This window comes from Monocercomonoides exilis (assembly GCF_001643675.1).
Source record: "Monocercomonoides exilis strain PA203 chromosome Unknown scaffold16-1735695, whole genome shotgun sequence".
In the NCBI taxonomy this organism is placed as follows: domain Eukaryota; phylum Preaxostyla; order Oxymonadida; family Polymastigidae; genus Monocercomonoides; species Monocercomonoides exilis.
The window spans coordinates 1,552,498-1,573,376 of record NW_027150561.1 but is presented as its reverse complement, the minus strand read 5'-3'; the positions used below and the strand labels follow the sequence as shown (position 1 = coordinate 1,573,376).

The following is a 20,879-nucleotide window of genomic DNA, read 5'->3' as shown; positions in this document are numbered from 1 at the left end:
TGCATCTATGCACGTTTCAGAAAATTATTATTTGTTCCCTCATCCTACAGATGGATTCGGCGTTTTCGACTTTTGTGGAGCGCTGAAGTAATTTTGTGTTCATTTGCATTCAAAAGGAGTGTAATACATATTCAACAGATACCTCATCACAGAGCAGGACTTCACATAGCAGAAATTTGGCTGAAACAATACATGTGGAAACAAGCATCTCATAAAATAGGAGATGCCTTAGAGCTCAAATGGAAGAAACATTCACAAATCGTGATGATTTACCATTTGCGAAACATTCTTGGACAATTTCTCTGAACCTGTATCTTCTCCTCAGCAAGTGAGTGAATACCATGAATCCAGCTGACAGCACACTCAAAATATCCACTTCTTCTCTTTTGCTGATGAATGTTCATCGTTTCAGTTACTCCTCTTTGCACCTGCCGCAACAACAAATGTGCTCAACAACTTTTCGCTCCCAAGAAACAGTTCTGGATTTCAAAGATATCTTCTTTACAGTCTTCTCTATCCTCATTGCTTTCATCTCCAATGATATTATCGTCGACACAAACAATCATCCACTTCCGTACCTCGTTCATTGTCATTCAATCCTTTTCCTTCAGCTTCAGTAATCAGTGCGATCTTTCTCTCTTCGGTGCACTCCGCCACACCGCAACAGATACTCAGATTGGGACAATATGTGGCTCATTGACACCAACACAAAAATTGGACTTCAGCATATTTGTGGTGAAGTTCATTCATCAGTATAGCACTAATGAAACAAAAAAGCGGATCACTCAGAACCCAGTGCTCATACCGCTGAAGTCTTCAACGTTCAAAAGCTCCATCAAGAATGAAAAACACTCCTCCCTGGGAAAGAAAGTGCTTGTGGAGGACAACAACATCACGGTAGATGAGAAAAACATCCCTTCGTCTTCCAATACTCTGCTTATTTCGAAACACTGATTTCAAAACAACTCTTTCCATGAATAAACACTTGAAAAAACAATTAAAACAGATAAATGAAGATATTCACTTCTTCGCATCACCGTCTTCTTCTGCATATATATTCCCGTCCATTTCTTCTGGGAATTCATCTTCGTGCTCAATCTCCTTTTCCTCTCATCTTTTAAGGAAATATAATCCGATTCGTCTCTTTTTCAATTTCCGTCGCAACTTTCTTTTTTATTTTATTTACAAAAGTTTCTTTTTTTTCATCAAATTGGTCCCATATGACGCAGTCAACCAATAAAAAAGGAATAACTCCATCTGTATGTGTGTAAAGTGTTGTGAAAAAGAAGAAGAAAGGAAAAGTTTGAATAAGAAAAAGTCGAATTCTCATTTTTTTTTCAGAAACAGAAGAATTTTCTTTCAGAATGGAAAATAATAGGGAAGGATTTTTTTTTGATAACCATTTGACAAGAAATTCAATACCAGCAAAGCAGAAATTTGTTGCATTGCCTGTGTCTGACAAAGACTCCACTTTCAAAAAAACAACATCAACAGCAACAGTATAACGTTTCATTGAAAATTCACACATAAATAAAACAAATATTTGTATAATTTAAAACTTTCGTTTTTCATCATTTCAATCCAATTCAATTTTGTTTTCATGCATCATGTGATAAATACTCATTTCAAACAACCGTGAAAAATATAATAACGATCTTTTCATTAGAATGAAGTCAAGAATTAGAAAGAAATACTTTCCGATTGTGATTTTTGGCAAGTTCCAAGTATATGGACCATCGATAAAAAATATTTCTATCATCGTACACGAAAGAAAATGCTACAATAATTAATTTAAAATTTGCTATTTCTGTCGAAAATGCTTTGTTATAATCTTTCTATTTCTTATTTTGATCTATCTCATAAGTATTTTCAAACCATCTATGTTTTTTATTCTTTGATTTTTTTTAAACATGCACATATATTATTTTCACATGATAATTTTTGTCGTAGCAATATTTTGAGAAATACAAATAAGTAACTTTTTCACATTTTGCAGTATTTTTTCGAAAGATAGTTGCACAATTGAGTTTTCTCTTTCGCACAGGTAACTTCGAGCACAAAGGAATGCTCCAACTTCAAAAATTAGTAAAAAATTATAAATCGCAAAAAGCGCACAGTTTTGTGTTAATTGAATTATTGATTGAAATGAAAAAGGCAACATCAATATTAACATTGTATTCTTAGATGATATCGAAGCTCAGTTTTATTTTGAGGCCAAAATCTTTCACAAAATTACATTTATGAAATTGTTGTATAACTTATTTATTATTTTTATTGCGAATACCGAAAAAATATTTAAAAAAAGAAAGAGATTCATTAACAGCAGTTTATCTGCTGAACGCCTCTTCGTTTTGCAGCTTTATCAGCTGAGCATCAAATCTGTGCTTTATGATGTTCACTCTTTGGAGCAGCTTCGAAATCGATGTTGTTGGATGCACCTTACAAAAACTTGACACAGAGGGATGCAAAAAGGGAGGATCGATGTCTTTTGAGAAGAAAGCAGAAGTTGGACAGCTGAAGATGAGGAATGAAGGAGCAACGAACAGTATCTACGGAAGCTCTGAATGATGCGATGGAGAAATCAATTAGATGTGTATTTCTGACAATAATAATAGGCATTCATTGAAAGAAAAAAGTGTTTTGGTAAACAAAGAATACAAAAGAAGAAAAATGTTTATTTCAGCGAATAATCTGGGATATGGTGTGAATTTTGAATTGTTTGCGTTTGTTTGACTTTCAAAGGAAAAGGAGGGTTTTTGCATCAAAGCTATCGCAATTCGATAGATGCATTTTCTTTGACTGATTTGGTGTATTCTGACAATGAAGTATATGATGGAAACAACATGTTTACACCGAGCTCTGATTTGAATGACTCTGTTGTCATTGAAAGGTTAACGTTTGATTGGACTGAATGGAAAAGTCCAAATGCTTTCTTTGGGGCAGACGAAGAAAACGAGGGGTCAATTGATTTGGTGCCATTTATTGTGTTTAAAAAGTCAGAGCGGATATTTGTGTCTGGAGAGAAAGGGAAGAACGAGAAGGACTGCGAGAGAATGGAAAATACGTGATAGACACTTAGTGAAGCTGCACAGCATCTGAACAAAGGATCATCCAAAAAAAGTGTTTGTGACGGGAAAAGTCATTGTTTCAGTTGAAACAATCATTCATTCTGTGACAGTTCAGGCTGTTGGAAACACACAGACTGAGGTTTTATTTGCTCAGAAATCACAAAATCAAATGAAAAATCGAATATTGTTGTTGACTCTTCACTGGAAGGCCAGTTTTTGAAGATAAACGTCGTCTTTGGACAGTGTTTTACTTAATCGCATCGCTCTTTCTAGGCGTGAGAAGAGGAAATATAATGCTGAGTGACTGCGCAATCACGTTAAAAGATCCGGCATATTTGGCAAACACCATTATTTATGCTGAGAGTCATTGTTTGTGTTTGAGCATTGTTTCGTTCTCGTCCATCCGCTTGAATGCATCAAGACAGCAGCTATCAGAAGTTGTATTTGGAACAAAATTATCTGATCAGCCTTCATTTATTCCAAAAGTTGACCATTCATTCATCGAGGCTTTCTCAGACAGTTCTGTAATGTGGCCGGATGCAAACTTCAAAAAAATTATCACTTCTTATTTTGAAAAAAATTCCCTTCAATCTGCCTATATCATCATCACACAGTAGTACTTTCTTTTTCGGCCAGAAGAATCGGAATATAACAAGAAAGCATACGAAGCATCTATGACTTGAACACTTTATTTTCCAGGATTTCTTAAGTCAAATATTGCAATGCATTCAATTCAAAATTGCCGGTCAACTGTGCAGATATTTCGTTAAATTAGTTTTCAAAAGAAAGCTTTTATATAATGCAATTAGTGTACTCATTTTTGGCTTAGAAATTTATCAAATTGATTAAAAACATAAAGTTATTGAATAATGTTAATAGTAACATTCAAAATTGATGAAGCGACAGTTAGTGAAACAGCATTAAGCGTATAATAATAAACCTATGAGATTTTATTCGTGAGTATGAGAAGATGAAGCTCCAAACATTAAATAATGAGACAAAACAAAATCAAGAAAGTTAGAAAATTTTTATGGGATAGATCAAAATAAGAAATAGAAAGATTATAACAAAGCATTTTCGACAGAAATAGCAAATTTTAAATTAATTATTGTAGCATTTTCTTTCGTGTACGATGATAGAAATATTTTTTATCGATGGTCCATATACTTGGAACTTGCCTGATTTTTTATTTTCAAACTTTACAGAACAATTAAAAATAATGTAGCATTCCAAATGGATGAAATAATACAAATTTTCATATTGAAATTGCTCAAATCGATTCCTATTCAAAAATTATAAAAAGTGTTCTTCGTTTTTTGATTGAAACAGTTTCACATTCAAAATGAAATGTTTTAATAATTTTCCGCTTTCAGCATGAATGCAATATTAAATCAATATCAATCATATATTTCTTCATTAAATCAAAATATAAAGATAAATAAATATGTAATAAAAACTAAATAATGTAAATGCAGACGTGTGGATTAAATTAACAAAAATTTTGAGAATAACGTTTAAAAAAATGGGTGATTATTTTTGAGATCATATATTTTTTCGGGGTGTTGATTTTTCAGAGATTGAAAGTTTTTCAAAAGAAAAAATTTATTCAAAAGAGAAAAAGCATTGTTATTTTTTTTAAAACAAATGTTTTTCACCGAATCAAAAAATAAAATGTTTTCAACAAACATTTTCTTTTTTCAATTTTTTTCTTTTGTTATTCAAGATATATTTTCGTACCGTAATTTATGTTTGAAAATATATGACTTCAAAAATAGTCACCCAAATAATAAAGGAAGTTTCAATGAACACCTAATTTGCTCCTTTTTAAAAAATTGTTCTGAGCAATATGCTGTTTGATCTTTAAGTTAGAAGCATTCGTGTGGAAAACAAAAAAAGACATAATAGAAGATTTTATAATGGGATTTATCATAAAAGATTTTCTGGGATAATTTTTGTTAAAGTTTCAAAAAACTGCTCCACTCAAAAGTGTTTATTTTTTCTGCTCTTTATTTCTTTTTTATTGAAAAGAAAAAAATCTTAAAATTGAAGGAGGTATTTTGTTACACTTATGCCCAATCAACTTTGAATTTTCAATTTTTTTCTCACAGTTTTCAAGTGAAAATCTAATCAGGAATTTCACCTTTTAAAGTTTGAAATTAATAGAAATAATGAAAGTTGAAAACATTTTTTATGACAAAACCAAAATGATACAAAAACAGACACAATAATAAACAAGGATTTGTAAACAAATAAATTCTTCTTTTCACAAAAAACAAACTATGAAAGCTGTAACTTCTTTTCAAATATATGTGAGAACTGCGGCAAACAACATCTGTGAATTGATAGGTCATTGTTGTAATAAAAAACAATATGGATCAATCCCACATCAACATGATCAATGTCTTATTAATAATATTGTTATGAAAATTATCGAAAAGTTTTTATAGAAACAATAAAACAAGAAATAGATAAATTTAATTCACTATTATTTCATTATTTGTTCATTTGAGAAAAAAAAAAAAAAAAAAAAAAAAAAAAAAAAAAAAAAAAAAAAAAAAAAAAAACATCTCGACGCTAGTTGATTTTTCGACAGACACAAAACACAAAAAATATAATTGTCGCAAAAGTTTTTTCTAAAATGTTTTTGGTGAATAAAAATTCAAAAAAATAATATCAATTTAACGGCATAATCAAATTTGTGCACAAAAAGTTCGAAAATCAATATTTTATAATATTTATATAAATATTACTCTTTTAAAAAATTTATCAAAAAAATAACTGTTTTTGAAACGATATGAGTAAGATTAATCATGCAGAAGTTGATACAAGTGATTTTTTTTTTGGGATCATAAATCCACATGATCCGTGATAATAATAATATCTATCAATTTTTTCCATGTTGCCGAAATCAATGTATTTTATCTGGATATTATTGTCTATCTTGAATATGTCACATGGGTGATTTTTTTTGATATCATAAAAAATTACGAAGTTTGATCATAATAATTTTTCATTAAGGGTTTGGTTAATTAGAAAATATTTCTGAAAAAATTTGAGAAAATATGCATTAATTTATTATTATAATAATTTATTTGTTGATTTTAAATTTATAAAAATTGTTTTTATTACTTATTTTGAAAAAAACTTAAAAAAAATTTTCAAAAAATTTCGAAAATTTGATAAACAGAAAAAAAACAAAAGTTCACTAGTTTGAAAAACATGAAAACAATCAAAACAATATGCTATTAATTAAATTTCAGTATTAAATTAGTTTAATGATGTTATTGGAAAGAAATTCAAAAATTGCTGTTGAAGATCAAAAAACGTTTGTAGAAATCAAACAATTTTAAAAGCAAAGAGACAAAAACATGATTGAAAGCTAGATATTTTTCTAATAAACAACGCTTTGTTGTTAATTATTGTTAAAAAACATTAATTCTTAAAACTTGTTTTTTTATTAATTGATCAAACAAAGTTTAAAAAATTGTAATGAAATAATGAATAAATAAAAGGTAATTGGGGAATTTTCACTTTTTTTCTAAAAAAGCTTCAGCACCACAACCATACTCATTTCTTCTTCTTCCTCTTCTTCAAATATTCTCATTTTTCATCTTTTTCTTTTTGGCATCGCATTCTATTGCTTCAACGACTCCAAAGATCTCACATTCTCTGTGTTCTCTGTTCTTTTCTGTTTCTTCTCCTTCCTTTATCTTTGCAAACTCAGTTGAATTTCCTGACAGAGATCCTTCTGCATTTTAGTCGAGAAAGAAGTTGGCAAGTTTGCGGTTAAACAATGAATTTTCAGCAGAATGCTTTTTTCCTTCCTCTTCCAACTCTTCTTGCTCTTGAAGCAAATGTTGAGTCAGCCAGAGTATTATCCTCCGTAGCTGAGCATCAAACCGGAATCATCGTATGTTCCACCTCTATCAATGCATTTTTTCTTATTCTCCCGAAAATTGAACAAAGCAATGTGAAACTGTTGTTTTGTCTCTGGCGCTATTTTGTGGGCTGTTGTTTGAACTGTTTTGTGAACATGGATATCTTTCTTCGTTGTTCCAGCATTCATGCCCAAAACAATGAGTCACTCTTTTTTCTCGACTTCACCTATCCTTCTCTTGCTGCTAGCACATCCATCTGCAGTTCAGACTCCTCACAGTCCGGTCTTGACCTCGATGTGAATGTCTTCTTCCTCCCCTTCTTCACCTTCTAACGCTCTAACCAGATTTGAATCTACCAAGAAGCCTGCTCCTCCGCCCGTCAGTGCGGCTCCCCGCTTGCGCCCTGTGCCTTCCTCTCCATAGCCCATCTCCACATCTTCCGCCAGGGTTGTCTTTCCGACATCCGAATCGTATCTGTCTCATTAAGTCTTGTTCATGAACGCTTCACAACCATTTTCTCATTGTTCTTGTCGTTTTTTTCAATACCTGCATGTGCTCCAGCCACCACTTCTCCGTCTATTCCTCTTTCATATTCACCTGCACCTAAGTCTTCGACCTCCTCAACTGATCGCTTGCTGTGTCCTCCTCCCTCTTTTCTCTAGCCGATGTGTTCACCCTCCTCAACTCCACGCTCCTTTGTTCTTGCCTAGACACCCTTCTCCTTTCCAACGAACCTATCCATTCCTTCCGCATCTTTCAGTGCGCTCTTGTACTCTCCCTGATTCCTATTTCTTTTTCTCCAGCATCAACCTCTCCACGCTCAATGTTGCCTCGCTTGTTCTCGTGTTCGACGATGGCTCCAGCTGATCCCTTAAGCATCTCATTTCCGCGGATCTCGTCATTGGAGGTTTCAGGGTTTATTCTCATCTCACTGTGTTAAATCAGTCAATAAGCTTCTTCAGCATAATGTTCTCCTTCTTCACCACCGTTTCTTTCGATTAGCTCAGAGGCGAACAACTGTATGCATGTCGACAGCTGCTTGTTCACCTGCAACTGATCAGCCTGTCCCGAACAACACCTTTGCCTGCAGCAACATCATCTGCTATGATGCCTGTGAGCTTAACATTGCCTCGCTTTGATAAAGCGACTGCGCACTCTCTGGCACTTCCAAGTGGCTTCCCAACCATCGATTAGCTCTCCAAAGCATCGCATCTTACATCACTTCCCTGCTGTTTGTTGCTGTGCTTAAGGACACCCATGAAAAAGAAGCAGCAGACGGAATGATTCAGATAAATAACAATTGATTATTTCTCCGTTTTAGAGTCCTTTTACTGCTCGTTGAAGTCTTCTCTTCCAACTTCTCTCCTTTTCCATATTATCCTTTTTTCTTTTAAAATCTCTTCAATTTTTTAAATCCAAATTCCATTCATTATATTCTGTCTTTAATAAATTTATCTTTCTCTTTATCTTTCTTCTCTTCATTCACTAAACAATCATCTTCTCATCTTCAACTAGTTTCTTTTCTTCATTAATTCCATTCTTTTTTATTTCCGTTATTATCACTTTTGAAGATGTAAAAAATGAAGAAATACGATCAGAAGAAGAAGATGATGATGATGACTACGATGATGAATCAGATGGTAGCTGTGACAAAAGCAGGGCAAGGAGGATTGTTGCAGGTGAAGATGAAAGAGCATCCTTTAACAAATGAGAAAGAATTCGAGAAAGTTGACTTCGCATCGTCGAATTCTTAGGAACTGTTCCAGATAGCTGGGAGAAAAGAAAGAGAAGGAGATGTTCGTTGATAACGCTGAAGTGAAAGAGAATGAGTCAAAGGAAAAGGGAGAGAAACTGAGGATGGAGAATTTTTTTTATGTGAATGACGGAGAAGAGGAAGAAGGAGAGGGAGAATTCGAAAGAGAAGAGAAAAGTGACTGAGAGGAGGTGATGCTTGTCATCAGCTGATGTGGAAGAATAACTGAGAATTAGTCCATCTTTATCTGATAGGAAAGTTCTCCTCCTTTTCCACTTGCTGTTCCTGACGCATTTATCGCATTGCCAACAGAAGTTGTATTAGCTCCATCAACAGCAGCGTTTGAAGATCCATTCATGTTTTGTGAATTTGTTGAAACATTCAAAACCAATGAAGTCGACTGAGGCTCAGATGTTTGCTGAACGGAAGCAAAAGCGGAAGGTGTGGCTTGTTGTGTGAATGAAGCACCAACAGCCTTCAATCGCTGGATGAGAGAAGCAGAAATAGACATCGAAGGAGAAGAGGAAGGTTTCTGGTCATAGTGTGTCTCGAATAAAGCTGATATTTTGTGAGGCAAGTCCTTCTTCACCATCAGCAAGAGAGTAGCGGTGACGATAGCATTGAGTGCAGCCCGCGTTGCCAGCAGACGAAGCAGCGGGAGATTGGACGATGCAGCAGAAGGGCAGAGTGGCTGCGCGGAGAATGAGACGATGGAAGGTATTGTGCTGAAGGGTGGCATGGACTGAGAAATGGAAATAGAAGCGACACATGAGGTGAATAGAGAAGGGATGGAGAACTCGGAAGATGAAGTGAAAGATGCTGAAAGCAGCTTTGAAGGCAAAGTGATGACAATTGGAGTGAGAGGATGAGAAAGCTGGAAAGGGCACACGTAGACAAGAGGCACCCATGAAAACTTGAGAAGAGAAGGCAGAATCGAATATTGCCCTTCTTTCTGTGTATACTCTATGCGCAGCAGAGCAACCTGAAATGTCTAATTTGTCGGTTCGAACAGAGTTTCTCCGATGGATGTGACCCATGCTGTTTTCTGTGGAGAAACAAAAATTGCATTTTCTGAGGCAGACAGCAGAAGTTGTTGGTCTTCGAAAAAGACAGACGAAGCAAACAAAAGTGGGTCAAGCAGAATATTCGCACTGATTGCACATGACCCTCTTTCCACAGCATCAAAAGAGAAGTTATTGTTATCATTCTTTCTATTGATCTTGTTCTGCGCATCAGGAACAGCGCCGTTGATTCCTCTCTCTTCGCAGAACAGCTCAGCCGTGCCTCTTGCCTCGTCCCCTCCTTCCACAGCTGCCCTTCCTTCTCCTCTCCATTCATTCATCTCCTTTCTCATGCTCTCCACCAGTTGTTCATCTCTCACTTCATCTTCTTCTCCCAAGCTGAACAGCCTCGTGCCGCACAGCAGACTCAGAAACGAGTTCGCAGCATTCTCCAATATTCCCCCCGTAACCCGAGTGTGAGATGACGGAATTGTGATGGGCTTTGGAAGCTGAGGTGACCCGAGCTGGTTGAAAAGATGAAACAGAGCCTTTCCAAGTAAATGAAGCAAAGCAGCGCATTCGTTCTGCACCATCTGCTGCATTTACCGCACAAACAGCGTCTCCAGCCCTGTCTTCTGTCTGTCTTTCTCCATAAAAACAGATGGATTCCCAAAGTCATCTGCTCCTCATCCTCCTCCTTCTGGTATTGACATTTGCATTGGCATGCCAGTCTAACAAGACATACTTGGCGAAGAAGAAGCAATCGCAAACACGTTTTCCGCAGCTAATCTGAGGCGTGCCTGAATTGTTCTGCCGAGTGCTGCTCTGATATCAGACAAGACAAGATGAATTCGTGACACTGAAACAGCAGCCAAACTGTGATTGCTGTGTCTTCTGGCGGGTGCTGTCTGGCTTCTCTGCTGCCTTCTGAGCCAATTGAGTTTTCGTCTTCTTCTTTCTCTCCATTTTCCTTTGTGGACTTGGCTGAAGGAAAGGTGAACTGCAGATGGGTTGGACTGAGCTCTCCGCAGACGATGGTTAAGGTGTGTGAGAAAGTGACATGCGACTTCTTCTGATTGCTCTTTTGGGATGCCGATGAAAGCATCTTTCGCTGCTTGGGAGTGAAGCGCAGGGCAGGGTTTGAAGTTAAGTCTTCTTCTCTTTCTGTTGTCTTTTCTGTTTCATTGACATTTGATATGTCAGCAGATCGTGTTATATCCAAATTATCCTCATCATCACTAACGTCACTATCATCGTTATTGTTATTGTCATCATCTTCACTGTCTTCTTGTGCTTCTTCAGTATCTGCTGCACCTGCTCTGTTCATTCTCTCTCTCCTCTCTTCATTTCGAATCAAACAGGAAATGTTCTTTCCTTTCCCTCTCGATCAGATCTTTCTTTTTAGCTTCTTTGACTTGCTTTCCTCTTCCTGAACAAGATTTGCAGGAAGTGGAAGGTTGGCTGACTTGGTTGATGGGATAATCCTTCCATGTGTCTTCTTCAGAGTGTTTTTTTCAACTTCGTTTCTGCTTCTCTCTTCTGCCTCTCTATCATCTCAGCTGCTTTGAATGTTGTTTCGACAAAGCTGTTTTCTCTTATTTTTACTGGGTTGAATTTGGCAGAGGTGGGTGATTTTTTTTGTAATCATAAGAAAAGATCAAATATCGAAAAAATAAAATCTATTGTGGTAATTTTTGATCAACAGGTTAAAAATGATTTTTTGCAAGTATTTATTATTTGTTACTGTTATATATATTTGTTTTTAAACCTGTGTGACGTAATGACTACTGACGTGAAAATTTTCAATTCTGACGGACTTAACAAAAATTTCCACGTCAGTAATTTATTATCGTAATTTCAGAAGCAGATAAACAAAAACGAATTATTAACTTTATTCATTTCATTTTCATATAATTTTTTTGAATTGAAAAATTCACTCTCACATTAGATATTTTACCATAACTATGAATTGTTTCGTAAAAAATAATAAATACTGAATACAAACAAGTTATTACGAATAGTTCAACTTGTTTGTCGAAACATCTATGTTGTTCCTGTAATTACTCATTCTTTCGATAAATATAATTTTTTTTCTGATAAACCATGAAAAACCCGTAACAAGTCTGTCTTTCTCGTAAAAGCTTTATCAAACCCGGTTAAAGGACAAAAAATTAAATCCTGGGTCATAAGCTATTGAGAAAAAAATGAAAAAAGTGTTTTTCAAAACAATTCGAAACATGATCGAATATAACATTTATTGTTTTTCTATTGATTCAAACAGAAAGCTTTTTTTAACAAAGAAGAATGCAAACAAAAGGCAGCATTCGGGCAAAATAGCAGAAATATTATTTTCTTGAAAAAGGAAGTGGATGCAACATTGAAAATTAAGTTTTTATTGGGAAAAAAGGACTACGAAGAAAGAAGCGATGCGAAGGAGTGGAAATGGAGATTGACAGCATCAGCGATTGAACATTCCTCTGCATTTGAGACTGGAATATGAGGTGTGTTCTTTTTAGGAATTTATTAAATCAGTGTAAGACTAATAATTTTCAAATCCTTTTGATATCTTTTTTCCATTCCAGCCAACATTATTTTTTATGTTGAACGTTATTCTCAGAGACAATCCATTTCAAGCAGCATTTTTTCAGCTTATGTGATTTCTTCTCATTCTCCTTCGATTTCTTCATATACGATAGTTTTTTGACTTAGCTGATGGAAAGAAGGCCTTCTTTGTATTTGAGAATTTGTTGTTTGAATAGCCAACAAATTCTTGTGTTGCAACACACAATGAAACTACTTTCTGTTGCCGCTGTTGGCTGTAATGAAATTGGAATCTGCTCATTTTGTCTGCATTTTCTTCAAATGAGTCTTGCTCGCCTTTGCCGCCCAGCTCGTTCAAAGTGCATCATCGAGCTCATTTCATTCCATTTCTCTCTCAGATGCCCCTTCTTCTTTTTCTTCTTTCGTTTTCTTTTTCATATCTGCTGCGAGAATTTTGTTTGCGAAAGCAGTCATTGTGTTGAACTCTGATCATTCAGCATTAACTTCATCATCATCATCTTCTTTTTCTCCTTCTTTTTCTTCTTCTTCTTCTTCTTCTTTTTCTTTTTCAACTCCTTCAACTACTTTTGCAACTTCGTCTTCTTCCTTCTTTATCTGCCTCTTTTCCTTGCCTTTTCGTTCTTTCAACCATCATCGTCTTCCCATGAATTCCAAAGAAAGCTTATGAGAACATTCTCATTCGGAGAAATGCAATCTGAAAGTATCTATTTCTTTGACAGACATATTCCGCACACATCATTCCTTCTCCTATGCATTCTTCTTCTTCTTCTTCTTCTTCTTCTTCTTCTGTTCAGTCATCTCCTTCGCTGGTCATTCAGATCGCACAAGTTTCGCCTTCTTCTCTTTCGTCAAATCATCTTTCACCTTCACCTTCACCTTCACCTTCACAACCACGTATTTCTTCAACATCATCTGATTCATTATCATCATCATCTTCTTCTTCTTCTTCGTTGAACAGTTCAACTCTTCCAATTGATTCAACTGCCTCTTTGCCTTCCACTCCAGTTGCTTCATCTGAATCATCTGCTCACAATTCACTCTGCAGCCCTTCTGCAAAAAATTCTTCTTCTTCTCTTCCTTCTTCTCTCTATCCAACATCCTTCTTCTCTTTATTTACCTCACCTCGCCCTCCTCTTGCTGTTTGCTTTGGATCTTTAGCCTCTTTTCCTCAACCTTCCACAAATACACTCGAATTTCCTTCTTCTTTTTCTTCCTCTTCTCTTCTTCTTCTTCTTCTTTCCCTTCTTTTTCTTTTTTCCCTTCTTCTTTCTTTTCTCCTTCTTCCTCCTCCTCCTCTTCTTTCTCTTCAAATGGAATAATAACTCAGTTGAATACAATAGAGAACATAACACCAAATGAAATAGGAATGCAACAAAATATAACAACTCAACAGATGGATAATCAAAACAATTTATTTAATAATTCATTTGCATCTTCTTCTTCTTCTTCTTCTTCTCCTTCTTCGCCTTCTTCGCCTTCTTCGCCTTCTTCTCCCTCTTCCTCTTCCTCTTCCTCTTCGATCTTTTCCACTCACAACTTTACTGGCTGCTCCAACGACTGCTGTTTTGTGCTTCTTTCCTCTTTTCTCTCTTCGAAGGACTCATTCGTAAGAACAACAGCAGCTGAATGGATATACAAACTTGTCGTTGTTGCTTCTTCGCCTGTTTCTTCTCTGAATTCGCTTATATCTTCATCTTCTTCCTCCTCTCGTTCCGCTTCATCATCTGCTTCTTCCTCTTTCCCCAATTCTTTCTCCTCTTCCTTCTCTGCTTTGAAGTCTACAGAGCGCAAACAAACAGCTTCTGATGTTTTGCAACCTCTTCTCGATGCTATCCTTCTTCATGCAGCATTCAACATTCTCAACTCCAACAGCCCTTTCGTCGTTGCTCGTTTCTTCAATCTGTCATCTATGTTAAAGAATAACACTGATGCTTATCCTTCTTTTGCGTCATCATCATCTTCTTCTTCTGTTTCTCCATCAAAAGGCAATAACAATTCTGCTTCTTCTTCTTCTTCTTCTTTCCCATTTGGATTCATTTCTCCATCTGATTTCTCTTCCTCCACTTCAAATACACCTTCTCTTCCATCTGTCTCAAAACTCCCTTACACGTAATCATTCTCCTTCTCCTCAATATCGTCCATGCCACTTCCTCCTCTTCCTTTCTCCTCTTCCCTTTCTCTCTCCTCTCTTCCTCGTGTGTCTGGGCATTCATCGGTATTGTTGCTGCAAACCCTTGAAGAGCTCAATGGAAGCAGTTAGCTCATTCATTTCCTTCTCAGACAGCTTCCTCCTCCTCTTCTTCTTCTGTTTATTTCCAAACACATTCTGAACAAGCTTCACTCAACAACTTCGGTGTGCTTCTTTCTCGAACTCAACAGGCTGTTCCTTCTGTGAAGACTGCAATTCCACCTTCTGTAAGCTATCACAACTCCAATAAGAACAACAATTTCAACAACATCAACAACATCAACAATATCAATAATAACATTGTCTGTGACAGCATCGGTGGAAGCAAGTATCCCACTTCATCTCCCTCGCTTTCCCCTTTATCTCCTGCGGCCACTCGACAAATCCCTTCTTTCTCTGTATCTTCTCCTCCTTCTCAATCTTCACCCTTTCCATCTCCGTTTTCTATCTCCTCCTATCCAACACACCCATCACTGCCTCTTCTGCCTTTTCTGCCTCAGCTTTCTCAGAGTGAGTCTCAAATTGCATCATCAAACAGCTCCTTCTTAGCATCGTTCATTCTGATGATGGAGCACAATGGATGATCTTCAGTGAAAACGGGCTGGGCGACAAAGAAGATTCTCATCCAGAGGCAAAACAAGGAGATGGCCACAATGCATTCATCAGTACAGTCATGCCTGGCCAGACTCAGTCATCGCTCAGGACAGAAAATCCAGTTCTGGTTTTGGGCAGACAACAACACAGAGAAAGAAAAAAGAGTAGAAAGAAGGCAAAAGTTGCAGAGGATGAAAAAGAAAGGCAACCGATTGGTGAAAAGCTGCATATGGGTAGGCAGAGTTGCAGTACATGCACTTTCAGACAGGCAGTACGAATATCTCGAAGCGAAAGCACAAGAAATGGAGCGCAACTCGTTTGCGAACCACTGCCTGAAGCTTCTCCGCTTCCATCTGCTCGTTCTGGTTGCATTGAGCCATCCAAATGAGACAGCACCAACATTTGTGGCGGATCTGTTATTGAAACTGGCACACGGCGCGGCGACGAAGGAGAACCCGTTAGAGGAAGATGCGATGCTCCAACAGAATGCGAATCTGTTTCTGGTGGTGTTTCAAGAGAAGAAGGAGGCTGATAATGAGGAAGCGCAGGAGATGAAAGGGACAGGAGATGGGAAGAAGGAAAATAACGATGATGACTCAGAAGAAGAAGAAGACGATAAAGGTGATGATGGGGAAGAGATAAGCAGCGGAGGCAAGACGAGAGAAGACGAGATCACACGTTCAGGCACAGATTTCTCAGACCAGCCAGTGTCTGTGCCTATCCAAGGGAAAGCATACAGATCATTTAGCATCTCCTCTGACCGCTCATCTGCCCGTTCGCTTTCTCGGACTTCGTTTTCTTCTTCAACATATGCTTTTTCAGCCACATCAATGACTGGAGCGACAGCAGACTTCGATGAAACAACCACCGCATCCTTTTCGGTGTCTGCAGGTTCCAACGAAGTTATCCCTGTTTCATCGTATTGCAGCCTTTTTCCTTCGCAATCGCGACCGCCTTCTTATTTGACTGACTCCTCATTCCACTCGCAGACGAAATCCAGGCACTCTGCTCAGACGATGCCACCACCAACCACAGCATCTTCTGTTATGAGTGGTTCTCGTGCGGTTAGGCATTCAAATGCTATGAAAGGATCTTCCTCTTCTTCCTCTCAGTCCAGATATTGACTCTCTAAGCAATCGAATCTCTTCTCCTTCGCTTTCAGATGTTGATGGACGAGCATAAAAAAAGCTAATTGACAAAGAATTCTTCGATTTCTTCTGCTTCTTCTGTTTTTTTTAATGTTGTTCAGATTCCACAAACAAACCAACAATTTGCTTCTTCTTCTTCTTCTCCTCCTCCTCCTCATCCTCCTCATCCTTCTTCCTCTTCTTCTTCTTCTTCTTCTTCTTCGTTGTCTTCTTCCGCTTCCTCTTAACAGTAAATTTTCCACTGGCGTTGGATGAGTCCATGGACATTCTGATGCATTTATTCCATCCAATTCTTCAGCACATATAAACTGAACAAAAAATAAAACATTCTCATTCCTTCGCCTCAATATGTCAACGTCGAATAATTGACATTTTCTTTCATAATATTGGAAATGAAATGCCATCAAGATGAATTCATTTCATTTTATTTCTTCTTCTTCAACGCCTCCTTCTATGATCAATGAAAACATTTATATTTCCATTTCATTCAACTCTGGCCAAATTCAACATCATGCCTCGTCTTTCATTTCTATCCAGAAGCACAGATAATTTTTTATTCAATAACAGAATTTCTGTTGAAATAATGAGACAACGAAATGGAAGTAACCTTTTGAGGAGAATAGCTTTTTGGCATGTCAAAATAAAAAAAAAAGAGGACAGTTCCAACTTTTCACATTTTGAAACCGAAGCATTTGCTGTGAAAACAGAAAAAACATTGAAGCAGTTCTTTTATGAAATGGATGGGTTTCAAAATAGAGTTCGGAAGGTTACATAACGTCACACGCCTTCGACATGTCGAGAAGATGACAAATGAATGAATGAGTTTTGGAAGAAATTCAAATTTGGAGGAGAATTCTTTAAAAACAAGAGAATAAATGTCCGACAAGCAATGTTGATTTCATCAAATGCACATGTGAGATGTTTTCTTCTATTTTGTGTGCCTTCTCTTCAAAAATCTTTGACTATACCTTCATTTGCACCGATCCACAGACAAATCAGCCGATGAAATGATTTCTGCCTTATGATCTGTACCTTCTTCAGAAGACACATCGCATTGCGTGTGCTCTTGAAGGGCATCTTTGATAGCCAGCAATTCATTGCTTTGATGCCAAGTATTCTTTCCACGTATTCATTGTTAGCTGTATGCCCGTTGATAAAGATTTATTAATCGACATTCCAATTGCTTCTGTTCTGTCATGTCCAACAGCCGAGTTGTCTTTCTGAGTGATGCTTGTCATGAAAGTGAACAAGGGTTCCTTCACTGAAGCGACAAGGGATTCACACACAAAATACATATCTCTTCCGACGCTGGCCTTGTTGGCTGAAAACACGATATTGGTGATGGAAAAGGTTGTGGATGACACTTGTGAATCATCCTTGTACTCGATCATGAGAGCACCGCCTCTTCCTCCAGAACTTGTATCCTCGCTCACACAGCAGGTGGAGAAATTTGTGTTCCTCACCGAAAATGCGTTGGCAGGGGCAGATGAGGCGAATGAGATGCACCCTCCATTGGTGGCAGTCTGTTGGTTTTGTGGAGCTGAGTTGATGTTGGTGATGGTGCAGTTGGCGAGGGAGAGGGAAAGTTCAGAGGAGGTGGCAGAGGAGAGGACACAGCTGGCGGGAGTGGCTGTGGAGGTGATATCGGTGATGTTGGAGGAGTTGAGAGCGAGGGGAGCGGTGAGGGAGGTGAGGTGGAAGATGCTCTGGCTGTTGAGGGAGAGACTGGTGATTGCTGTGTGGTTGAGGGCGAGGGAGCCAGCAGTGAGGAAGAAGAGGGGAGTTTTTATTGTTATGGAGGTTGTTCCGGTGATGGTGGTTGTGTTGAGGTTGAGGGAAGGGGAGTTATCGGAGAGGTGGAAGAGGATGGGGGTGATTTGGTTTGTGGAGTTGTAGGCGATGGCGAGGGCAGAGACTGTGAGGGAGCCCTGCGTTTGTTGGAAGAGGGCAGACGAGGCAGATGGATCTGGTGAAGAAGATGCAGATGAAAATGATGAAAATGATGAATTTGATGATGTTGATTGTGATGAGTGTGAATGTGAGTTTGGTGGTTGGGGAATGCCGCTGGAGGCAATGGTGGTAGCATTTGTGTCGTTTCCAGTGATTTTTGTGTCAACCGCGCTGAAGGTGAGTGTTTGAGTTGGAACAAATGTTGAGGTGAGGAGGGTGAGGGAGGCGTCTTGGAGGAGGGAAATGAAGCCAGTGAGGGCATACTCGATGGTGGCACATGGGGTTTGTTGGGGTCTGCCACAGGCATCGACATCAGTTCCATTGCTGGCAACGATTTTGTTCTGGGCAATGAGGGGGAGCCAGCTATTATATTCAGCATTGTCAGCTGTATTGTTGTTCCGAAGTCTTAGTGTTGGAGTTGTTGAACAACATTGCTGGAATGGAGATTGGGTTATGGCATTGCCACTGAAGAACACATCGTTTCCTCTTCCATTAGTTGCAGTGTTGCCATCGAAGAAACAGAATGTGATGAATTTTGTTCCATTCATCCAATCATATGTGTCTCTGAAAAACATTGCAGCACCTCCCCATGGAGTTGAATTTAATTTCAATTTGTTATTTATGAACTGACACTCATTGACCAAAAATTGATTTGGTTTATTTTGTGGAGGCCAGCGAAATGTAAGTGAGCCGGTTGAATCACCACCAGAATTTGAGATGCACTTGCTGTTTGTAAACTGAAATTGAATATTTGATGGAAAATCGCCAATCCAGAAATACCAACCAGTTCCACACCAATCTGTTATTGAGCAACTTTCCACTCTGTTTTCAGAGAATGTCCAAGCAGAATTTGATTGTGGATTAGCTACACAATTTGCTCCTCCATGCAACGCTGAACAACTTGTGATATTAGATGTTGTGATGTTAACGTTTAACAGATAAAAGCAATCTAATGCCCCACCATTGTGTCCTTTTGCCGAACAATTGTTGAACGAATAAGAAGTGACTGTGAGATTTGCATTTGTGCAAACAACTTGAAGTGCACCATCAGATGAAGATCCACCATTTGAATCATTCCATTCGCACCATTCAAAGAGATAGCCATTCAAACCAGTAAAGGACAATCGACTTAATTTCTCTCTGTGAATTTCAGTTCCTCCAAGCACGAAATGAGCATTTTGTGAAGAGTCTGTTTGCAACATGAAGTTTTTTGTTCCGAAAAGGAGGTTGAATCGATTAAGAGGTGAAGGAACACGGACATAAAAGCATTTCAATTAAAATACGAAATTGAAATCAATTAATGGGACATGTTTAAAAATAAGACTAAAAACTTTAAAAAATAATTATCACAAAATCTCTATTATTTACAAAAAAAATGTGAACATATTGTTTAGAATTCATTCATTTAAAAAAAAAAAAAAAAAAAAAAAAAAAAAAAAAAGAACTGGAAAATAACTGACGGAAGTGAAATATTTTTTTCTACGCGTCAGACAGGTTTAGTTTGAACCAATGTTTTTCAAGAATTAGGAAAAAAAAACTTCTTTTATGAATCATTATTTCTATTGAATATTCAGTTTGAATTGGTACAATCCCAATTGGTGGACATAACCCATAATTTTTAATGTCAAAAAAGAAAAAAGAAATTGATTCAAATATAAGAATCATGTCTTTTTGTTGAAGATATGTTTAAAATGAAAAGTGCTGGTGGGTGCTGTATTTAGAAAATTAAAAAAAAGACAATAATATTTTTTTATTGTTTGCTCGTTAAAAATTAATAAAGAATAACACTGAATGGTTTGAAAAATGAACAAATAGAAAACAAAAACTTTGCATGTTATGTGCTTTAACTTGTGGCGTTCTGATTCATCGACGTTTTTTATTTCATCTGAAAAAAGAAAAAAAAAGTTAATTGATTAAAAAATTAAAAAATCAAACTTCCATTTGTTTATAAATATTATTGACAGCCAAGGTGTCCAAAAAGGTGTAATAAATACTGTCTTCTTGCATTTTGGAAGCGAAAGAATCCATGTATGATTGAATTACGGAATGTCTGACTCCATGTGGTGGTAAGCTTTTACGAAACATGGACCAGAGACCTTCTATGCGGTTTGTGTGAGTGTTTGTATCTTTATTAATAAATGTTTTTTTATGGTTGACCATTCTATGTGTGTAACCAAGATTTTCCATTCCATTGTAGGCCCGCCAGCTGTCACTGCATTCTTCGGTGAGAAGAAATATTGAATTAGGTTCAATAATTAACAAAGTGTGCTTTTTTCTATCTGGAACCATTTCCATAAACATATGGGTAAAAATTTTTGAAAAATCACCACAGATCAAATAATATCACCCATTCTTATTTTGTTATATCTGTTCCATTCAAACTTCCATAAGTTTAATGGATTTTTTCAATGTCAATATTGATGAGTGAACTCGTTTGATTTTTATATCCAATTTCAAGAAACACTTTTTTTTTATTACATTCACTGATCAAATTTATTTTGCGTTTATTTATATAATCGCGTGGCAAAATAAGCTTCCATTAATTCTCATACTACCTCTTGAATATAAATGTGGTAATTAACCTTTGAACAGACAAAAGTTATAGGTAGAAAGAATGCAGTGTCAATTCTTTTTCCGGAAAAAGTCTATGAAATTGTTCTTTTGATGGTGCTGGAGGATCAATTTGTCATTGGAAACCAACGGAGAAATTTTATACTCTCAAATTGTCTTTTCTACA

At 36.9% G+C, this 20,879-nt stretch overlaps 7 protein-coding genes across 7 annotated transcripts; 3 read left to right on the top strand and 4 right to left on the bottom strand.

Moving 5' to 3' along the window:
- Nucleotides 1-2,388: 2,388 nt before the first annotated feature.
- On the top strand, nt 2,389-3,068 carry MONOS_17434 (uncharacterized protein; the record flags this gene model as incomplete). The annotated part of the gene is made up of 2 exons (XM_067870354.1): nt 2,389-2,545; nt 2,743-3,068. 2 exons carry the CDS (start codon nt 2,389-2,391, stop codon nt 3,066-3,068), a joined length of 483 nt encoding a protein of 160 aa, XP_067729749.1.
- Nucleotides 3,069-7,218: 4,150 nt separating this feature from the next.
- On the bottom strand, nt 7,219-8,133 carry MONOS_3081 (uncharacterized protein; the record flags this gene model as incomplete). Its single annotated transcript, XM_067873053.1, has 3 exons — nt 7,219-7,398; nt 7,757-7,877; nt 7,994-8,133. 3 exons carry the CDS (start codon nt 8,131-8,133, stop codon nt 7,219-7,221), a joined length of 441 nt encoding a protein of 146 aa, XP_067729748.1.
- A 798-nt stretch (nt 8,134-8,931) lies between these two features.
- On the bottom strand, nt 8,932-10,302 carry MONOS_3082 (uncharacterized protein; the record flags this gene model as incomplete). The annotated part of the gene is made up of 2 exons (XM_067873054.1): nt 8,932-9,681; nt 9,757-10,302. 2 exons carry the CDS (start codon nt 10,300-10,302, stop codon nt 8,932-8,934), a joined length of 1,296 nt encoding a protein of 431 aa, XP_067729747.1.
- A 182-nt stretch (nt 10,303-10,484) lies between these two features.
- On the bottom strand, nt 10,485-11,027 carry MONOS_3083 (uncharacterized protein; the record flags this gene model as incomplete). The annotated part of the gene is made up of 1 exon (XM_067873055.1): nt 10,485-11,027. One exon carries the CDS (start codon nt 11,025-11,027, stop codon nt 10,485-10,487), a length of 543 nt encoding a protein of 180 aa, XP_067729746.1.
- Nucleotides 11,028-13,011: 1,984 nt separating this feature from the next.
- Nucleotides 13,012-14,375, top strand: MONOS_3084 (uncharacterized protein; the record flags this gene model as incomplete). The annotated part of the gene is made up of 2 exons (XM_067873056.1): nt 13,012-13,401; nt 13,656-14,375. The coding sequence occupies 2 exons, from the start codon at nt 13,012-13,014 to the stop codon at nt 14,373-14,375; spliced, it is 1,110 nt and encodes a 369-aa protein (XP_067729745.1).
- Nucleotides 14,376-15,094: 719 nt separating this feature from the next.
- MONOS_3085 (uncharacterized protein) lies at nt 15,095-16,168 on the top strand (the record flags this gene model as incomplete). The annotated part of the gene is made up of 1 exon (XM_067873057.1): nt 15,095-16,168. One exon carries the CDS (start codon nt 15,095-15,097, stop codon nt 16,166-16,168), a length of 1,074 nt encoding a protein of 357 aa, XP_067729744.1.
- An 896-nt stretch (nt 16,169-17,064) lies between these two features.
- Nucleotides 17,065-19,437, bottom strand: MONOS_3086 (uncharacterized protein). The gene has a single exon (XM_067873058.1). It carries the CDS (start codon nt 19,342-19,344, stop codon nt 17,287-17,289), a length of 2,058 nt encoding a protein of 685 aa, XP_067729743.1. The 5' UTR covers nt 19,345-19,437; the 3' UTR covers nt 17,065-17,286.
- Between the last annotated feature and the right edge of the window lie 1,442 nt (nt 19,438-20,879).